A 20,446-nucleotide genomic window follows, 5' to 3' on the forward strand; every position below is an offset into this window, starting at 1 on the left:
TATTATTATGTGAGTCAGACATGGTTTTAGTAAACGTGAGTCAGACTACCGCTATGTGCGACAAAAACACAATGTTACTATAGTGTGTGCCAGCTTTTACTGCAAATGCTATTATTGTGTGCCACTTTCACATAAGCCTTTTGATGTGATGTTTCATGAATGAACAAAGTGATATAAGCGTTCTCCTTTAGCCCTGTTTCTAGGCACCCATTGTAGGTTAGTGATATGAGCGTACGTTTAGTACGCCCATTATGTCATATTCTTAAACTCAGGTTATTCTTACTTTACTTTTCAGAACTCTGAAATAATCTTTACGCGTTTGCGTAATCCGGTCAACTGGGAAAAAGTTCCTTTTATATACCGTACGTACCCCACCCTTAACCCTTTTTCTCAGCCCCTATTTAATTTTCTATGCCCAATCTAGATAACTGTAGGTGTCCGTTGAGTGACGTGAATACCTATATGCGTAAGTAGGGGGGTGCCTGTATATCTTAAAGTGCTTGTGCTATAATAATAATAATAATAATCTTTAACACTCGAGAAAAATATTCAGTACCTCCACCAGATTATAAAATTTACAATGACAAACATTTTTTTAATTATTTTTGTTTCCCAATAAGTTGTACTTATAGGTTTTTGTGAGACCATATATGTGGTTTATCTTAAAGTTACTTTTCAGAATATATTGCCTTAAGATGAGTAAAGTGCTAAGTCATTTACTACATAGAAGGAAGTCCATGAAATCAAAAACACTGTCATTGGACTTGTGCTAATTTACAAAGAAATAAATAATTTTGACCTTTATATTTGTATAAAATTTACTTTTTGTGCCCCTCCCCTCGTGGTTACAGCACTCTAATCAAAACCCTGACAAAAATGTATTATTTAAAACAAGTAGCCTGTCAGCTGATATAGCCCTGCTGTTAGTGATTAACATTTTACAAGCAATCTTTACCAGAGTATAAGATGTACAGTGCGCAGAGTGAATTGATGTCTGAGATATTTAAAATAACAAAATTAAAAATGCAATACTAAACAATATTTCTGTTATATAAAAATGCAAATTGTAACAGACTGCAGTCGTGCGACATTTGTGTTGATAAACATTGATTAAAGATGATAATAACATTTTTTACCCACATTTTTTTAGCTATGCTGCTAGGCAAACTCTTCAAGTACGTACAGCACTGAGCTTAAAGTGTGCCTTATATGGGTCAATCAGTGACACTGACAAATATGTATCTTTCAATGGTACATGTACACCCAAACTATACAACCTTTTTTTAGGTACACCGAATATTTCAAAAAGGGAACAGGCAAAATTTGAGTAAATTTTCAGCTTTTACTAATAAAATTTGGTTATTTTTGTCCAAATCTTCTGAAAGAAAGTGCAGACTATAAATAGGATATTTTGTGAAAAACAGAGATAATTTTAAGTGGTGGAAAGATTAATATATTGATAACTTATCAACATTTAATCTGGAGTGCCCACTGCTTTTAATATCTAAATAATATAAACTGTTCATCTACATGTATACATGTATGTGCTCTGTACATTTAGATAGATATTCCTGGTGCGGATTGAACCAACATGGAAGAACTTTCTATCTCGCCATCGCAGGAAGTGTTATCAAAACGAGGAAATCAAATAAGTCAATTCAGTTTCGCTTTAGAAATTGGTTTTTTGAGATGTGCTGCAAACCCCTATCATAAAGACACCAATCCTATGGTAAGTGAATTTTCTTTTTATCAAAAGATGCTGTAGAAAAAAAAAAAAAACATTATCATAGTACTACTGTAAAATCTGTATTAGAAGCTGCATCTTCTATTAAAATGATACAATGCAAAAGAGGAAATGCAGCTCCTATTAAAGCATCTATACACATAAGAAATAGTGATTTTTTGGTTCTCAATTGTTCAAAAAGATGCAGCTTCTAATACAGATTTTACAGTAGTACTATGATAATGTTTTTTTTTTTTTTTACAATAACTTCTTCTATTTCAATGCTATAACAATTATAAACGTGTATGTTGCTATCTTTGGCTATGTTTGAACGAAGAGCATGCGTATATACATCTGTATTTCGGACATGCCTTGATCGATCGATCAACTTTACACATAATCATACATCAATGCAGCAAACATCAAAGGTAGTGATATCTTAGTGCATCACATTCTATACCGTAAGCATCTAGGTGCGTGCAACCCCCCTTTTTTTTTAAATATACCATATCAAATATTTTTATAACAGACTAGTTTGGGTACTGCTATTTATGTACTGTGGGATAGACTTGTTCTTGTTTCAAAATCCATGAATGAAAATATCATCCTGCCAAATATTAACATCATGAAGCTACTTTTTTCTGTTTTTGTGAAAATGCTTTCTCGGTATACAAAATTTGTTCAAATTCTACTAGTTTAAATTATACTGTTAATAATGTGTTGTCTAGGCATGTATTTTTGTTCTGAAAGTTGCTTGTTGAAAAACATTGTATATATTTCCTTGGATTTCATGTGTCATGCAACTCGTCTAAGAATATTTGAAAGTAATCTTGCACCATGAACGTTCAAAATCGCATTCAAATTCCAAGCAACTATACAGCAAAGCTAGAAAAGACCGCAGTTGCCTGTCTCTGTATTTTTTCTAAGTGTTTTTTCTTAAATCTTGGTTTAACACATCTTACTTTTCTTATACAATATATGTTATGCAGGGATCAGAATGGATGACAGGCATTAGAGTGGCTGGGGCTTGTAATTGACAAAGGTTTTTGGAAGTCTGCTTGGTCATCAGTTGTACTTCCATAGGTTTACTGGATAGTCTATCAAATTAAGTAGTCATGCAGAAAAATATCAATTCAAGTTGGACATAAAAAATTTACAGATAAATTAGTCTAACAAATTACTAATAATCTGTAAATTTTTAGTAGTCCGCTAATTTGGCAGGACAAGATTTGGGAGTCTGTGTGTCTTGGGCTACTGTTATTTTCAAACCCTCTATTTTAATATATCTCTGATTATTATACATCTGTCACCGTAACGCCATAAGTTACAGCATGCCGTAATTTTGCAGTATTTTACGGGGTATTTTCATCCTACCATATTAGGAAATGCTAATTCCAAATATGGAATGATTACGTGTGTAAGCATCCTTACAATAATAAAAACAAACATATCTGCCACCAGGGTTTGACCGGATTCCATACAAAGAAGTTCGCTGATTCTGATCTGAACTTTTTGGAATTCGGCATTCCCATGATGTATGCCTGGAAAGAAAAGATGTATAATAATAAGGTTATTACGAGAATACCTCAAAGTATGCACTCAGACAGTACGCTGTCCCATCGATCTCTGATGAGCGTCGGTCGATACTGCCGCTGTACTGTCGTGCATACTTTGAGGTATCTTCGTAATAGTACATGATAATGCAGAAAGCTATGCCAAATTTGGACAAAGGTATTTGTCAATTCATTACAATACAAAACAACATATACATAATAATTGTCAATTCATACAATATATTCCATGGTCGTGCTATGTTTTCTTACAGGGAGTAATCAATGCTGGTACAGCAGAGAATAGCCTCAGCCTTGACATTGTTGCTGAAAAGGTATGAATATACCAGAACATTTTTCAAAACAGTGTTTAGTTAAATAACAATGGGAGCTTTTGCTGTTAGTCTGTGTGTGTCCGTCTTTTGCATTGATATCTCAGGAACCATATGTTGGTTTTTGATGAAACTTGATGAATAGATGCACTGGGCTAATGCGCAGATTTGATTAGGTTTTGGTTAAACTCTGTGCATATTAATTACCTAATTTGCATATAAATTAGCTAATTTTTAGGTGTTCCATGACTTTTCCACTGATATCTAAAGAACCACTCATTGGATTTTGATGATACTGGGTACATAGATGCTCTGGGATAATGTGCACATCTGATTAGTTTTGGGTAAATGTCAATGCATATTAATTACCTAATTTGCATAGTAATTTGTCAATTTCTGACTTTTCCTCTGATATCTAAAGTATCAATCACCACATTACAACGAAAGACAGAGACACAGATGTCATAACACAATGCACAGACCTAATAAGTATTGGATATTATATTAATTACTTAATTTGCATAATTAGTAAATTTGCAATAAATTGGGTACATACCCGGTATATGCTATATGACTATTCACAGACCTGATTAATTTCGGCTTAAAGGCCATGCATATTAATAACCTAATTTACATATTGATTAGCATATTTTAAGCACTAGTCACTACAAATAACAAAACAAATTCATCTCTTTGTACTAACACGCTATGGACATATTTCCACTTCGTTTATCACATTTGCTTGACAATGGATAAATCACCCCGGGCTAACCTTAGTTCATCGAAACAAATTGTTTTTACCATGTTTCTTTTTGATTATTTATGTTACAGCCTTGCTAAATCTTGCTATGTATTCAAAAGAGATTTGTACCTGTTTTCTATATTTTAAAATCGTCTTTTAAGCAATTTCAACAGTCTATAGCCAAGACTGTTTGGATAATAAAAAACACAAAAACAAAAAAAATTTCATTCCCAAGTGCACATGCACGAACCTGCATCTATACCTTAAAAGATTCATTAATGTCATGAAAGCAGGTCAAAAATCAAGGGGAATCAAGGTGGTGCATTATAATTGATAACATGACTCATTAAAAAATATTTTAACCAAACTGGGCATCAAGTGAACAAAAAGAAAATCTTAATACTATTATAGGATTCTTTAGGAAATAGATTCTTTCACTATTGACTAGAATTGATGAGCAGCGAAATCCCTGATCAAGCAGAATCGGCATGTTAAAAATGTTCTGTTGAATGTGATCACGTTTATATTGGTATCATTGACAGCTTTCTAGCATCCCATCACCATTTATTGACAATCTCGATATCTTGAAGTACAATGATTTCACTGGAATTGAAGCATTCAGAGTGACATTAGCAGAGTTTTTGACTACACATGCAAATTCCAGTTCACCACTAGATCCAAATAAGGTAAGTGTAGTGTATCCATCTCACAGACCATTTTGTGTTACTCCTAAGAAAATTGAACATATTTTGAGTGAAGTGTTTTCTGCTTTTTTATTGTCAGCATTGTAAATCATCCAATAATATATACTAACTATAATTGAGCTACTGTAAAACCATTTATTTTCACTCACATTTTATTTTACTATTTTGATGTTTTGAGCATATTCACTGTGTTTTAATTTCATAAATTCTTTCAAGAAAACAATAATTTAGTATCACAGATTTTATTTATCAATGAAAATAGTGAAATTAAAAGTGAATAATTAATGCATTTACATATGTTTCTATTCACTTTATTGGAAGTTGATAAATTAATATTGCTGATGTGTTAAAATAAGCCTTGAATTTAAGTTTAATTTAATGATTTTAACAAATTTAATTTTTTGTTTCTTCAAAATAATCATTCACTGTCAGTATTTTAATAATTATTTATTCTATTTAATAGTTGGTGGTTATGAATGGTTTAACATCAATGGTATGTGCATTGGCCACAGTTCTCAGTGATGTAGGTGGTAAGTACACACCATGGCTATAAAACAGTTACTCATAGTACACACTTATGCACTGACATTTGAGACATTCGGTAGGCTGATTAGCGATCTACTGAGGGATACAAACAATAATTTGTTGGGCCATCACCATGGCAATGGTAGGACAGTATTTTTTTGACAAATATTGTCACCTAACTGGGGTACAGGTGTCCAGACGAAAAAATTCACAGAAAAGTTAATATACATCCCGACAAGCCTGTAGGCCGAGTGGCTCTGGACCAACTTACCGGTAAATTGAATTTGCATGCTAGACGTCGTCGTCAGTGTCAATGTTTTACTTTTTTGACTTCTTCTTGAAAACTACAAGCCTGAATGCTTTGATACTTGGTGTATATGTACCTTGGGTAGACCTCTCTTAGATTTGTTCATTTCATGATGACATCTTCAATTCTCTTATTTTGATGAATATTTTTGTCATTTTTGGTAAAAAGTGGTATTTTCGACTTCTTGTTAAATTCCACAAGTTTGATTGCTTTGATATTATTCATACAGTTACCTCAGGTGGACCTCTCTCAGATTTGTTCATTTTCTAATGATATCTTCAATTCTTTAATTGAAATGTGCATTTCTAATAGCGGAGCTATCTCAGCCGAGTGACTGTTTTCGGCTTTACAGTTGGCATCACAAAACATGTGATCTTTAACATTCTGTGTAAATAAATGCCATAAATTCAGAACTTGGTGTAGATTTTCATTTTAAGACTATTTTTGTGGAATCCATCTGTAACAATGAATATGGTTTGTCTGTTTTGACATCATAACATTTTAACAATGCGATTTTAGCAAGGTGACAAAAACAAAAAATGGACACGGTTCATTCAGCGAACAAACTTCAAATGAATTGCTACATTATGAAATCATGAATGTTATGGTTATAGATACAATACCCATATTTATTTTCCATATATGCAGATGCATGGTTGATCCCTACTCCATACTACTCGGCCATAAGAGCAGATGTTTCTAAGATACCTCAGGTTAACCTTGTATATGCACATCTACCTGCAGCATCGGTATGTACACTTAGTATTCAGTTTTTCTATGTGCAATATGGCCGTCTGGTGGTCATACCTCACGTTAATGCTTCAATAAATGACACAAGACACAAGGTTTTGGTAAAAGTGGAAGGGGGAGCAGTGAACAGCTCCATGATGCGACTCGCCTGTGAATTGCATCATGACGCTGAGCGCGTGGTACCTGGTTGCAACCTTCCACCAGCAGAGACTGTACAGGTGGGCGTCATGGCTGGCGTCCCCCTGGCGGGAGCCTGCAGATAGACTCACAACCCCAGGAGGATGGACAGCGTGGGTACCCGTGTAAAGTCTGCTTGGTCTGTGCTGGAACCCCATTAGCTGTTTATTGCTAAGGTTGTTCATGAGCAGATAAACACGAGTTACACTTGAATGAGATAGATAATTGTATAGAAAGTATAAATGGAAACCGATGCATGAACGGGTGGCTGAGAGGTCTGCTGAGACGATGTATATCGTATGGTACGGCAAAACAAACTGACGCTTAAAGGGAACGCGAGCACAGATAAGCAAATGAACACTCCGGTGTTAATTAATGCAAATCCGACTGAAGGATGAAATGTGAGCAAATATTGCATGAAGTACAATGTGGCATGGGAGGTGTGAAAATATGAAAGAGGGATGCCAGCTTGGTCAATGCATGTCATAATTGAGCATTCACAGATTATAAATTATATTTATAATTAATACTATTAACCTTGTATATGCACATCTATCTGCAGCATCGGTATGTACATGTACACTCAGTATTCAGTCTTTCATGTGCAATATGGCCGACTGGTGGCCATTATAATTAAATTTGATTTCAATGTCAGATTATGATTTAATTCATCAACATTAAATTGATTTCTTCCACTTCCACAGGGTTGTCTGTCTGAAGCTGAATGCCAGCCATTCCAATTGAATGTGGATATATTGGAAACATCATTAGCAAAAGCTAAAACACAGGTATTATTATTGTTTTCACTAGTAATAAACCTATTCATACCACTGTCACTAGTAATAAACTTAATCCTATGACTGTCACTAGTAACAAACTTAATCCTACCAATGTCACTAGTAATAAACTTAATCCTACCACTGTCAACAGAAACAAACCTATTCATACCACTGTCACTAGTAACCAACTTAATCCTACCACTGTCACTAGTAATAAACTTAATCCTACGACTGTCAACAGAAATAAACCTATTCATACCACTGTCACTAGTAACAAACTTAATCCTACCACTGTCACTAGTAATAAACTTAATCCTATGACTGTCAACAGAAACAAACCTATTCATACCACTGTCACTAGTAACAAACTTAATCCTACCAATGTCACTAGTAACAAACTTAATCCTACCACTGTCACTAATAAAAAACCTAATCCTACCACTGTCAGTAGTAACAAATTTAATCCGACCACTGTTATTAGTAACAAACTTAATCCTACTACTGTCACTAGTACCCAGCTTAATCCTACAACTGTCAACAGAAACTAACTTAATCCTACCACTGTCACTAGTAACAAACTTAATCCTACCACTGTCAACAGAAACAAACTTAATCCTACCACTGTCACTAGTAACAAACTTAATCCTACCACTGTCAACAGAAACAAACCTATTCATACCACTGTCACCAATAACAAACCTAATCCTACCACTGTCACTGGTAACAAACTTAATCCTACCACTTTTGCCAGTAACAAATCTAGTCCTACCACTGTCGCCAGTAGCAATTGGAGTTCTATGATTTCTAATGGATCTTTTTAGAGGAAGTTCCAGTCATGTTAGGGTAATCATTGCGACAAGAATACTGTGATTTGTAATGTGCACTGAGGGCCGTAACAGCACACAGGTCTGGCAATTTTAGTGGACACTACATTCCCAACCCTGAATGGCGCATGGTCAGCAGTCAGTACATATTGCCCACTTGCTAGGTATGTTTCCATGGTAACTTTGATATCCATTTATTCCAGGGTTACAATGTTCGATGTCTGTTCTTGATTAATCCTCACAATCCATTGGGTGATGTGTACTCAAAGGAACTAGTGCTACAGTGTCTTCAGTTTGCAAAAAGGTAACACTTTCGTTATACACAATGATAAAACTGAACAATGGGCAGTAGCAAGTTGGTAGTAGACTGCAGATAGCGGGATGTGGCAAGAAGATAGTGGGCAGTGAGCAATAAATAGTGGGCAGTAGGCATTAGGATGTGGAAAGTAGATACAATTTTAGGCAGTGGAGAGTAGATAGCAGGCAGTGGCCAGTAAATTGTAAAAGTAACAATAAATCAGTGAATTTTCTCTCTTTAAATGTTTACATCTCGATATAAAACTATTCACAAAGACAACATTTCACTGAGAAAATTCTTTGATTTCACTGATGTGAAATTGTTTGATTTATATCCGTAACTTTGCAAAAGTCTGTCTCTTATAGGTCTAAAGTGAGCATCCCTAGTCCTTTTTGATTGCTGGCATATTGTCTGTTAAACGGATTATCCTTGATTTCAAGAACATTTCAATCTATGTAATATCTGTATATATGGCTGTACATTCCAATTTACATAGTAAATCATAGATTTTTAGATGACATTTCCAGGATGCATTTAGGTTATTCTGTGATTGGCTGTCAGTGCTGCGACTATTATGATATCTGTGATTGTACACGCTCTCTGTGGAATTTGCATTTCCTTGCAAGTTCTAACTAGTTAAAATATTGATATCTTGTAGAAATAATTTGCATGTTATTATGGATGAAATTTATATGTTGTCTATATTTCAAGACGATGTCAAGTTCACCAGCGTCTTCAGTTTGGATACGTTGCCTGATCCACAAAGAACCCATGTTATATGGGGATTTTCCAAGGTATTCCATCAACCATGACTTCTCTATTCATCCCAGACATGCTTGGAGCAATTACATTCAAACTTTATACATTTTTCATGCAGCCTAGGATACATAATTATCGGTTTTGCGATTCAATTCAAGATCCAATTTTGAGATAAAATTCATCAAAATCAAGAATCTGGATCCTGGTCATGCATCAACAGATTTTGGTATATACATTTAACTTCAATGCACAAGTTTTGTATGTTGTATCTTCTTCATTGAATTTAGGTTATAAATAAACTTCATTAAAATGCAACTCTGTGTACAATTACAATTGCACTCCTATGTAAAATGAATTACTTAAATTAAACAAAATTGTCATAAATTATTGTATTTGCAGAGATTATTTTACAGAGATTTCATAGGGTTTTGTCAAATCCTCAAGAAAAATGCGGTCAGTTATATTTACGAAATTTCAGCTGTCAGTTTTGCAATATAAGGGCTTGTAAACTTGTCCATGGAGGGTATAGTGGCATAAACATTGCTACAATCAAAGATGCACTGAACAGGAAGTCTATTCTGGGCTATTACCATTGTCAATTTTTGAAGAGTAGAGGACCATTTATACAGGGGACGCTCCAGTAAGAAATTGTTAAAATTGCCCGATTGGCATATCAAAATCCTGTATTGAAACAGAACATATTCTGTATTCACTACAAAAACCATGTTGTTATGTTTCTAGGCTTACAACAAACTCAAAACAAAAGAAACAGTCCGATCCAAACAACCTGCATCCTTGAAAATCGCCCTTGCCTTTTCAAGCAAAAATACGCAAAAAAACTACCTATTTTCTCCAAATCTTCTGTGATTTTTTGACAATATCATTAATTCAGTCCAGCGGTTAGATAGGTTATTTATTAGAGATGCTCAGGGAACCAAAATTGATGATGTAAATCACTCTGGCGACTAAATCAGCGATAATAGCCAAGGGGGTGAGCGACTGAATTTCAAAAACATATTTTATATATATATATAGGGTATATAATCAACAGCAGTATCATGAGCATTTGATTTCACCAATATTACATTCATTCTTGATCTTTGAATACAAAAAATTGAAGCAAATTCACATCATCAGATAATGTTAAATTATTTAATTCTGAAATATCAGTCTTGAACCCAATCTAACGAGATAGCTCCATATCTCAATATGGAAGTTCTCTGCATATTTTATAATAATTGAAAAATGGGCATTTTTGCCCAGATCAAAATACAACAAAACATTAATTAACAAAATACCTTTTATTCTATTTATATGCCAATTTGGATATAATTTTAACAACTGCATATATTTGTTTTTTTCAGGATTTTAGTATGTCGGGTATGAGATGTGGTGCTGTCTATACTTGGAATGACAGAGTGTTAATTGCTCTTAAACAAATATCTCCTTTTTTTGGCATGCCTACTTTCTCACAGTGTTATTTGAATGAGATGATCAAAGATAAAGGTAAGTTTTCATATCACTATCATTTGCATAATTAATATTCTTACTGATTTTTATTATTCCTTGTTCGAAGTTCGAATGAGGTCTGAAATGGGTATTTATAGTTTAGTTTCCTAGCTGTACCTCATGCTGTCATACCTTGGCCAATTCTCTTCAAACTTAACACCTATCTATGCATGTGAACATGTAGCAATTTCATGATGGTTAAAAGCCGACTGCAGTTTTTGTTGTAAAAATCAGATATTTTGACATGTACAGAAGCAGATCACACACATGTGCATTGCGATTTACTTCAAACTTGTTGGAAAGATTAACGGGTTCGTTCAGGAGCGTGCCACTTTGATATGTAAATTTGACTTAAGATGGCTGAATGGTGTTTTTGTTTTTGAAAATTATTATTTCTGACATATATTTTTTTGATCAATTCACTTTAAACCATATATATATATATAGTAATACATATGCACATACAATAATAAAACGACTCAAGCTTTTGTCCATTATGGGAAGGCAAGGAGTTCATTATTGGCAGGGATGGCAGTACATTGTACATATTGGGTTGCATGATGTTATTTTTCCGAAATATGATTCTAGATGGTTGACCATTGGCCATTTTTTTTCAACACTATGTTTCTGTTTTTCTTGATTTACAATGACTTGTTATTTTGTACACAGATTGGGTAGAAAAAACATATCTGCCAACAAATCTTCAAAGACTTAGGAAGGCTCATAAAAATATGTCAGATGGATTAACTAAGATAGGAGTTCCCCATCTTGTCAGGCCGTCAGGTCTGTTCATTTGGGCTGATTTTAGTAAGGTTAGTTAAGAAAAATATTATCAAATTACAATGTATCTTTCATTAATTTCTGATTGCTTAATTTAGTCTGTGCAATTATATTTATTTACCATTGTGTATTTTTGTTTCATAGTATATTACCCCATCAACATTTGATGGTGAAATGGAACTCTTTTATGAGATATTAGACAATAAGGTTTACGTAGCTCCTGGTCAGGATTTCTTTTGCTGCCAACCGGGGTGGTTTAGGATTATATTTTCCATCGATGAAGATAAACAAGAAGTTTGTAAGTTCTGACTACATGAATTTTGTCCCACAAAGTATTATTCAAGTTTAACCACAAAGCTAATTTTATGACATCAAAGTTCTTTGCTGTGAATTTTGTTTTTTTCATTTTGTGTCTGTTTTTCTTAATTTATGTAATACTGGTATGAAATGTCCATGAAATGATTATGATTTGTCTTGGTTACAGAAAATTATGAAGAAGTCGATATGCTGTTATTTCAGTGATGTGTTTTACAGATTGTACATTCATGTAAATTTGTTTTTTCTTACAGCACTGAAAAGACTTTCTGTGGTACTGAAGAAAAGAATGAGTTCTTTGAACTCAGAATGAGTTTTGTTATGCATGCTTTAACAATTCAGAGATTCTCTAAAGGGTTACTGAGCACGAGTAACTACACAACCAATCAATCTCGTAATTATTTCAGAAAGTGTTAAAATTGTAAATAATCTTGCAGAATATATATTTTTTGCCATGTTAATCAGAAATAATGTGTTTGTGAATGTAAAATCATATTCTAGTGTAAAACATAAATAAATCAAGCTATACTATGTTTTATGCATATTCTATGGTAATAATGGCTGTTTTATGGATATTCTATGGTAATAATGGTCGTTTCATGCATATTCTATGGTAATAATGGCTGTTTTATGCATATTCTATGGTAATAATGGCCGTTTTATGCATATTCTATGGTTGGTTGGTTTACTTTAAGAACCTACTTAATACTGATAGCAGTACATCAAACTCTGAGATTGCGAAAGAACTGGAGAATAGTGAAAAGAGTGCAAGTAGCAACCCCTATTTAGACAGACCAATCTTAAAAAATGAAATAACTAAAGCCATTAGACTTCTTAAAAGTAACAAGGCTTCGGCAGAAGATAGAATTTGCAATGAATTGTTAAAATACGGTGAACATCACTTATTAGATGCAATACATAAACTCTTTAATATTGTTTATAGTTCAAATAACTATCCACATTCTTGGAGCACTGGTCTGTTGGTACCAATCCACAAATCTGGGTCGAAAAATAACCCGGCCAACTACAGGGGAATTGCCATCTCTAGCTGTCTTGGCAAGTTATTCAATAGTATTCTAAATATTAGGCTGACATCATTTTTAGACTCTAATAACATTCTTTCCGGTCGACAGTTCGGATTCAGGCATGATTGTCGAACTACAGACAATCTTTTCATACTAAAAACCCTGGTAAATAAATATCTCTACAGTGGTAAGTCAGAGTGCGCCAATAAACAAAATAACACAAATATTAAAAAATCAAAAAAATTATATGCCTGCTTTATTGACCTTAGAAAGGCCTTTGACAGTGTCTGGCATGATGGTCTATTCAAAAAATTAATCAAATATGGTATAACTGGAAAAATGTATAAAACTATCAAAAACATGTACAGTAAAGTAAAATATAAAGTTAAATGTAAAGAAGGCTTAACAAAACAATTTCAGTCCAATATTGGTGTTAAACAGGGATGTAATCTTAGTCCAACTCTCTTCAATCTTTTTTTAAATGACCTGCCCACTATTTTCAATCCTAATACCTGTGATCCTCCTTATTTAGAAAACTCGCATGTCAGCTGTCTACTCTATGCCGATGATATTGTGATACTTTCTAAAACTAAACAGGGATTACAGACATGTCTTGATAGTTTGGCATTGTATGCTAAAACGTGGAAGCTCTCTGTCAACACTGACAAAACCAAAATTTTAATTTTCAATAAATCAAACAGATGTTTGAATAATGATACATTTTTTCTTGGAGGTATCGAACTTGATACAGTTAAATCTTATAACTATCTGGGACTAGTCATTAGTGCCAATGGTAAATTTAAGGATGGCCTAAAAAACCTTAAACGTAAGGCTCAAAAAGCTCTGTTTTCAATGAAAGCAAAGCTTGGCTCAATACAAAACATAAGTATAAAAGTTTCAATTTCCCTTTTTGACAAACTCATCAGACCTATCCTCATTTATGGTTGTGATGTTTGGGGTGATGAGTTCTCCACTAAATCACCTATTGAAGACGTTCAATTAAGTTATTGTCGGTATCTACTGGGGGTGTCACAACACACACCAATTATGGCCATGTATAGCGAGTTAGGCAGATACCCCCTAGACGTATTTATAAAAAAACAAATAATTAAATATTACAGTCGGGCCATGAATTCTAATAATGCGTTACTCAAGGAAGCTTTTGTGGTTAACCAAAGCATTAAAAGTAAATGGTATCTAGAAGTGACATCATTATTAAACAATATCCAACTATATCATTCAGTTAACAACTGTGATAAATTAACCTCGGCACAAATGAAACAAATTGATTTGGGCATCAAGGATTTATTTCTAACAAGATGGAAAGGTGAGGTCCATAATGATAACCGCACCAAAGCAAATGAGAAAAACAAACTAAGAACATATCGGCTAATCAAATCAGATTTAAAACTTGAGTCATATTTAGTCAAGCTAAAAAACTTTGAACTGCGTAGTGTGCTTACCAAATTTCGTCTTTGTGACCATAGTCTCAAAATTGAAATGGGTCGTCATAAAAAAATCCCACTAAACAACAGGGTTTGTGACATGTGTAACAAAGGTCTAATTGAGGATGAAATGCATTTTCTGCTGGAATGCAACAAATATAATGAGTTGCGTGCCAAACTGTTCAATAAAGCTAAGGATATGATCCCAGCATTTGAAAATAAACCTGCAGAGAAAAAATTCATGGAATTGTTACAGAATGAAAACATTATTATACCAGTAGCACAGTTCATAAGTAAAAGCTTTGAAGTCAGGAAGCAGGGTCTTACTTGACATCTTAATGCCTGCTGTCAATTTTGTAATTTTATATTAGATTGTATTTTAGAGATTTTGTATTATTTAGTAATTTAGTGATTGTATTTGTTATTTAGTATATTGTGTTTTTTTTTTTTTTTTTTTATATATATATTTCTCCTTGTACTTTGTGACCATTTTCTTTACCTCCGGGGATTGTGTAAGAGTCAATAAATAAATAAAAATAAATGGCTGTATTATGCATATTCTATGGTGATAATGGCTGTTTTATGCATATTCTATGGTAATAATGGCTGTTTTATGCATATTCTATGGTAATAATGGCTGTTTTATGCATATTATATGGTAATAATGGCTGTTTTATGCATATTCTATGGTGATAATGGCTGTTTTATGCATATTCTATGGTAATAATGGCTGTTTTATGTATATTCTATGGTAATAATGGCTGTTTTATGCATATTCTATGGTAATAATGGCTGTTTTATGTATATTCTATGGTAATAATGGCTGTTTTATGTATATTCTATGGTAATAATGGTTGTTTTATGCATATTCTATGGTAATAATGGCTGTTTTATGCATATTCTATGGTAATAATGGCTGTTTTATGCATATTCTATGGTAATAATGGCTGTTTTATGCATATTCTATGGTGATAATGGCTGTTTTATGCATATTCTATGGTAATAATGGTTGTTTTATGCATATTCTATGGTAATAATGGCTGTTTTATGCATATTCTATGGTAATAATGGCTGTTTTATGTATATTCTATGGTAATAATGGCTGTTTTATGCATATTCTATGGTAATAATGGCCGTTTTATGCATATTCTATGGTAATAATGGCCGTTTTATGCATATTCTATGGTAATAATGGCCGTTTTATGCATATTCTATGGTAATAATGGCTGTTTTATGCATATTCTATGGTAATAATGGCCGTTTTATGCATATTCTATGGTAATAATGGCTGTTTTATGTATATTCTATGGTAATAATGGTTGTTTTATGCATATTCTATGGTAATAATGGCTGTTTTATGCATATTATATGGTAATAATGGCTGTTTTATGCATATTCTATGGTAATAATGGCTGTTTTATGGATATTCTATGGTAATAATGGCTGTTTTATGGATATTCTATGGTGATAATGGCTGTTTTATGCATATTCTATGGTAATTATGGCTGTTTTATGCATATTCTATGGTAATAATGGCTGTTTTATGTATATTCTATGGTAATAATGGCTGTTTTATGCATATTCTATGGTAATGGCTGTTTTATGCATATTCTATGGTGATAATGGCTGTTTTATGGATATTCTATGGTAATAATGGCTGTTTTATGGATATTCTATGGCAATAATTGCTGTATGGGTGTTTTATGAATATTCTATGGTATATTCGGTATCCTCGTAATAACTTTATTATTATACATCTCATGTTCTTGTGCTCACACCAGCAATTCTTACAAGAAGTATAAGTATGGATGTATCAAAATATTAAGGCTGCTGTGAAAAACCCAAAGGAAGTTACTGAATTTTTCCATATTAATGTTGGGCAGCATCAGCGTTCTGTTATATCATCTTTACTGTTTTGCTTCTATATAAATGACCTCAAAAGTGCCCTCCAACAAGGACAGAAATAAGTTGTGTATATAAATACTTTAAAACTTTTTTATTTGTTATATGCGGATGATTTGGTGTTGTTCAGCAGCACACCTGTTGGATTACAAAGATTACTTAATAACTTTATTATTGTCTAAAATGGAGACTGAATATTAATTGAAAAAATCAAAAATCGTTGTTTTCCGAATGGAGGGGTCGTCTGAAAAAATATGAAAAATGATTTCCGTGGGGTAAAGAAATTAAAATTGTAGCAAAATATAATTATTTAGGCATAGTTTTTTCGAGTTCAGGCAAATGAATTCAAACACAGAAAGATATCTGGAAGCAAGCTAATAAAGCACTATTCTGTTTGGAAAAAAACATTATGGGGTTGAGGGGACTTCAGCCTGATCTTGCATGCAAAGTATTTGACTGTAAAATATTGCCAATTTTGTTACATAGTAGTTGTGTGTGGGGAATGCGGGGTGTAATAGGTGACATAGAAAAAGTACAAAATAAGTTTTGTAAATTTCTATTGAGAGTTAATTTCAACGCTTCCAATGCTGCAGTAAGGGGAGAATTAGGAAGACACTCAGTTAGAGTTTATGTTAACATTGAAATGGTCAGATTTTGGTTGAAACTGAATCAAGAGGGCCGTTATTTTAAAGGACTGTTATAATTATCTATACAATAGGGCAGAAGGGGGGTCTAGGTGTTATTCTATGTACATCTTGTTATGGACATGTATGGTATGAACAAAGAGTTGATAATAGCAACATGTTCTTCAGTGAATTTAAAAGAAGATGTTTTGATATATCTAGACAGAATTGGTGTGCAGAAATTAATAAAAATGTAACATTTCAAACATATTGCATTTTTAAACGAGATTTAATATGTGAAAGATATCTTGCTGCTATTTCTATTCATGTGCTATAACCAGACTTAGAATTTCCTGTCGTCCCAAAGAAAGTGAAAATGGTAGAACATTGGGTACTCCACGTGACCAAAGGTTATGTCCGTTTGGTTGTAGGGTCACAGAGGACAAATACCATTTTACTATGGTTTGTCCAAAATATGAAGCACTTGGACAAAAATTCTTACCAAAATATTATTTTTGACCACCAACCAATTGGTGCATTGCTGCAGAGTACAAACTCATATATTTTATTAAGTTTGGGTAAATATTTGTTTAAGAGTTTTCATTACAGAGAAACTGAAATGGAAGTATAATTTGAAGTTCAAATGTATATGTCTCTTGTAATTTTAAAGCAACCGTGTGTAATTTTACTTTTGAAATGTAACAGTACTTTAGGCCGGTGGCCATATAGTGCGGAATAAAGAATAATAATAACTTGGGACAAATTTACAAATACATCTTCCAACTTTGCAATCACTTTGCACCATGTGTCAACAGCCTAAAACCATGATGTACTGACAGCAGCAACAACTTTTTCATTGGAAATTAGAGGGAATTTGAATTTTTTTTATGAATTTAAATAATACAACAATCTCCACGACTAATTACTATAAATGATAGACATCATGGTACGAAAGAATGCACGCACGGACATTTCCACATAACTTTTTCATGTGTGTGATGAAACGAAAAAAACCTACCAGGTGGTTTACTCATGCAGTATCCCATGCAAATACTAACAACGACCGATTTAGCTTAATTTTAGCCATCATTCGGTCATGTCATCAAACTGCTGTACGAATAATTCGAATTTTATCTGAATTGGCGGCTATTTCATGTTTAGAAATGCTTTAAAATCGATATGGTATAATTTGCTTATAAATGGGCATTTTCTATACATTCACGTAATGTTTTCGCATTTAACAGTGGGGTTGGCTTTACAGTGACTTAGGTCAAACATACAAGCAACTTCGCCAATTTTTCAATCCCCTTATTCCAGCTTTGCACACTGTTTTTAGCAGTTTACAGACAGCTCATGTGCCAACATGTTAATATAGGCTGCTTTCATCTGGTTTTTATTCTATTTTTTGACTTTGTAACTACGGGGTTCTGTATGCCAACAACTTACAACAAATTTGCAAATACATCTAACAACTTTGAAATCACTTTGCACAACTTTGCACCGTGTGTAAACGGCCTAAAGCCACGATGTGCCGACATCATTATGAACTATTTCATTGACAATTAAAGGGAATTAGAAGATCTTCTATGAATTTATATAATACAAAAATCTCCACGAACAAGTACTATGAATGAAACGTATCACGGTACGAAAGAATGCACAGACATTTCCACAAATCTTTTTCATGTGTGTGTTGAATCGAAACAAAAAATCTATCTGGTGGATAATTCATGAAGTATCCCATGCAAGTACTAACCACAACCGATTTAGCTTAATTTTAGCCATCGGTCAGTTACCTAACCTCACTGGTGTACGAATAATTTGAAATTTATTGGAATTGGCGGCCATTTCATGTTTAGAAATATTTTAAAATCGATATGGTATAATGTGCTTATAAAAGGGCATTTTCTCTACATTCATGTAATGTTTTCGCATTTTAACTGCGGGGTTGGCTTTACAGTGACTTAGGTCAAACATACAAGCAAATTCGCAAACTTTGCAATCGCTTTCTTCAATTTTGCACACTGTATTTTAACAGTTTACAGACAGCTCATGTGACAACGTGCTAATATAAGCTGTTTTCATCTGGTTTTTATTAATTTTGTTGACGTTGTAACAACGGGGCTCTGTATGCCAACAACTTAAAACAAATTTACAGATACATCTAACATTTTGCAATTACTTTGCAAAAAATTGCATCGTGTGTTAATGGCCTAAATCCACGATGTGCCGACAGCATCATGAACTTTTTCATTGAAAATTAGAATGAATTTGAAGATCTTTTATGAATTTAAATATTACAAAAATCTCCACGACCAATTACTATAAATGATAGACATCATGGTAGGAAAGAATACATGGACATTTCAACATATCTATTTTATGTTTGTGATAAATCAAAACAAAAAACCTAACATGTGGTTTACTCATGCAGTATCCCATGCAAGTACTAACCACGACAGATTTAGCTTAATTTTAGTCATCGGTCAGTCATCTTACCAAACTGCTGTATGAATAATTTGAATTTTATCCAAATTGGCGGCTATTTCATGTTTAGAAATGTTTTAAATTCGATATGGTATGGGCATTTTCTCTACATTCACGTAATGTTTTCGCATTTTAACTGCGGGGTTGTCTTTACAATGAATTAGGTCAAACATACAAGCAACTTCGCCAACTTTGCAATCGCTTTTTCCAACTTTGCACATTGTAGTTTACAGACAGCTCATGTGACAACGTGCTAATACAGGCTGCTTCCATCTGTTTTTTTTATTATTTTTTTCGACTTTGTAACTACAGGGCTCTGTATACTATGATGAATTAGTTTACGCGTATCTGTTGACTTAATTAGCTGATTACGAGCGAATTGCTGTGTTATGTCTGTCATCGTTTAGGCTTATTTGAAGTTTTGGACGGAACTTGGCTCAGTGATTTGGAACTAATTACGAGATAACCGTCGCTATTCAGACTACTCTTTCTGACAGTTGGTATTCGTAGTTATTAATTTAGTGAACGATTAATCAAAAGATATGACGTATTCAGTACTTTTACTGCATTGTAATTGGTTAAGGTTTTGAAAATGAATAAAGAGAGTTTAAGTTGGTCTTGGCGAGTACTCCACAAAAGACGCAGTCGAGAGTCCAGTCCTGGAGAGTCTACGGCAGTCTAAGCACAGTCTTGGGCCAGCCTTGCGATAGTCTTAGGGATTTTTCCCCAGGGCGCTGTGTCTTATAGAGTGCTCGACTGATCGACCAAGACGAGAGTTGAACCGTATTTCGTTGTGTTTATTTGACTGTAAAGCTTAAGTGACTTTCCTGATCCCGTACCTCAAGGGGACGCGATAGAGAGACGAGACGAGTTTCCCCCTGACAAGTGTG

The 20,446-nt window shown here is 33.6% G+C and overlaps 1 protein-coding gene across 1 annotated transcript; it reads left to right on the forward strand.

Moving 5' to 3' along the window:
- The first annotated feature begins 145 nt into the window (after window positions 1–145).
- Window positions 146–12,614, forward strand: LOC102804256 (1-aminocyclopropane-1-carboxylate synthase-like protein 1). Its single transcript, XM_085499786.1, has 13 exons — window positions 146–216; window positions 1,562–1,729; window positions 3,549–3,608; window positions 4,890–5,033; window positions 5,515–5,581; window positions 6,532–6,632; window positions 7,515–7,598; window positions 8,617–8,717; window positions 9,370–9,505; window positions 10,835–10,976; window positions 11,649–11,791; window positions 11,904–12,057; window positions 12,329–12,614. The coding sequence occupies exons 2-13, from the start codon at window positions 1,592–1,594 to the stop codon at window positions 12,385–12,387; spliced, it is 1,329 nt and encodes a 442-aa protein (XP_085355912.1). The 5' UTR covers window positions 146–216; window positions 1,562–1,591; the 3' UTR covers window positions 12,388–12,614.
- Window positions 12,615–20,446: the final 7,832 nt, after the last annotated feature.

Source organism: Saccoglossus kowalevskii, chromosome 1 (genome assembly GCF_978046115.1).
Source record: "Saccoglossus kowalevskii chromosome 1, keSacKowa6.1, whole genome shotgun sequence".
NCBI classification, from domain to species: Eukaryota; Metazoa; Hemichordata; class Enteropneusta; family Harrimaniidae; genus Saccoglossus; species Saccoglossus kowalevskii.

Coding starts and splice junctions, on each gene's coding strand:
- LOC102804256 (XM_085499786.1), top strand. CDS start 1,592: ATGGAAGAACTTTCTATCTCGCCATCGCAGGAAGTGTTATCAAAACGA. Junction 1,730..3,548: donor ATAAAGACACCAATCCTATG/GTAAGTGAATTT, acceptor GTTTTCTTACAG/GGAGTAATCAATGCTGGTAC. Junction 5,034..5,514: donor CACCACTAGATCCAAATAAG/GTAAGTGTAGTG, acceptor TCTATTTAATAG/TTGGTGGTTATGAATGGTTT.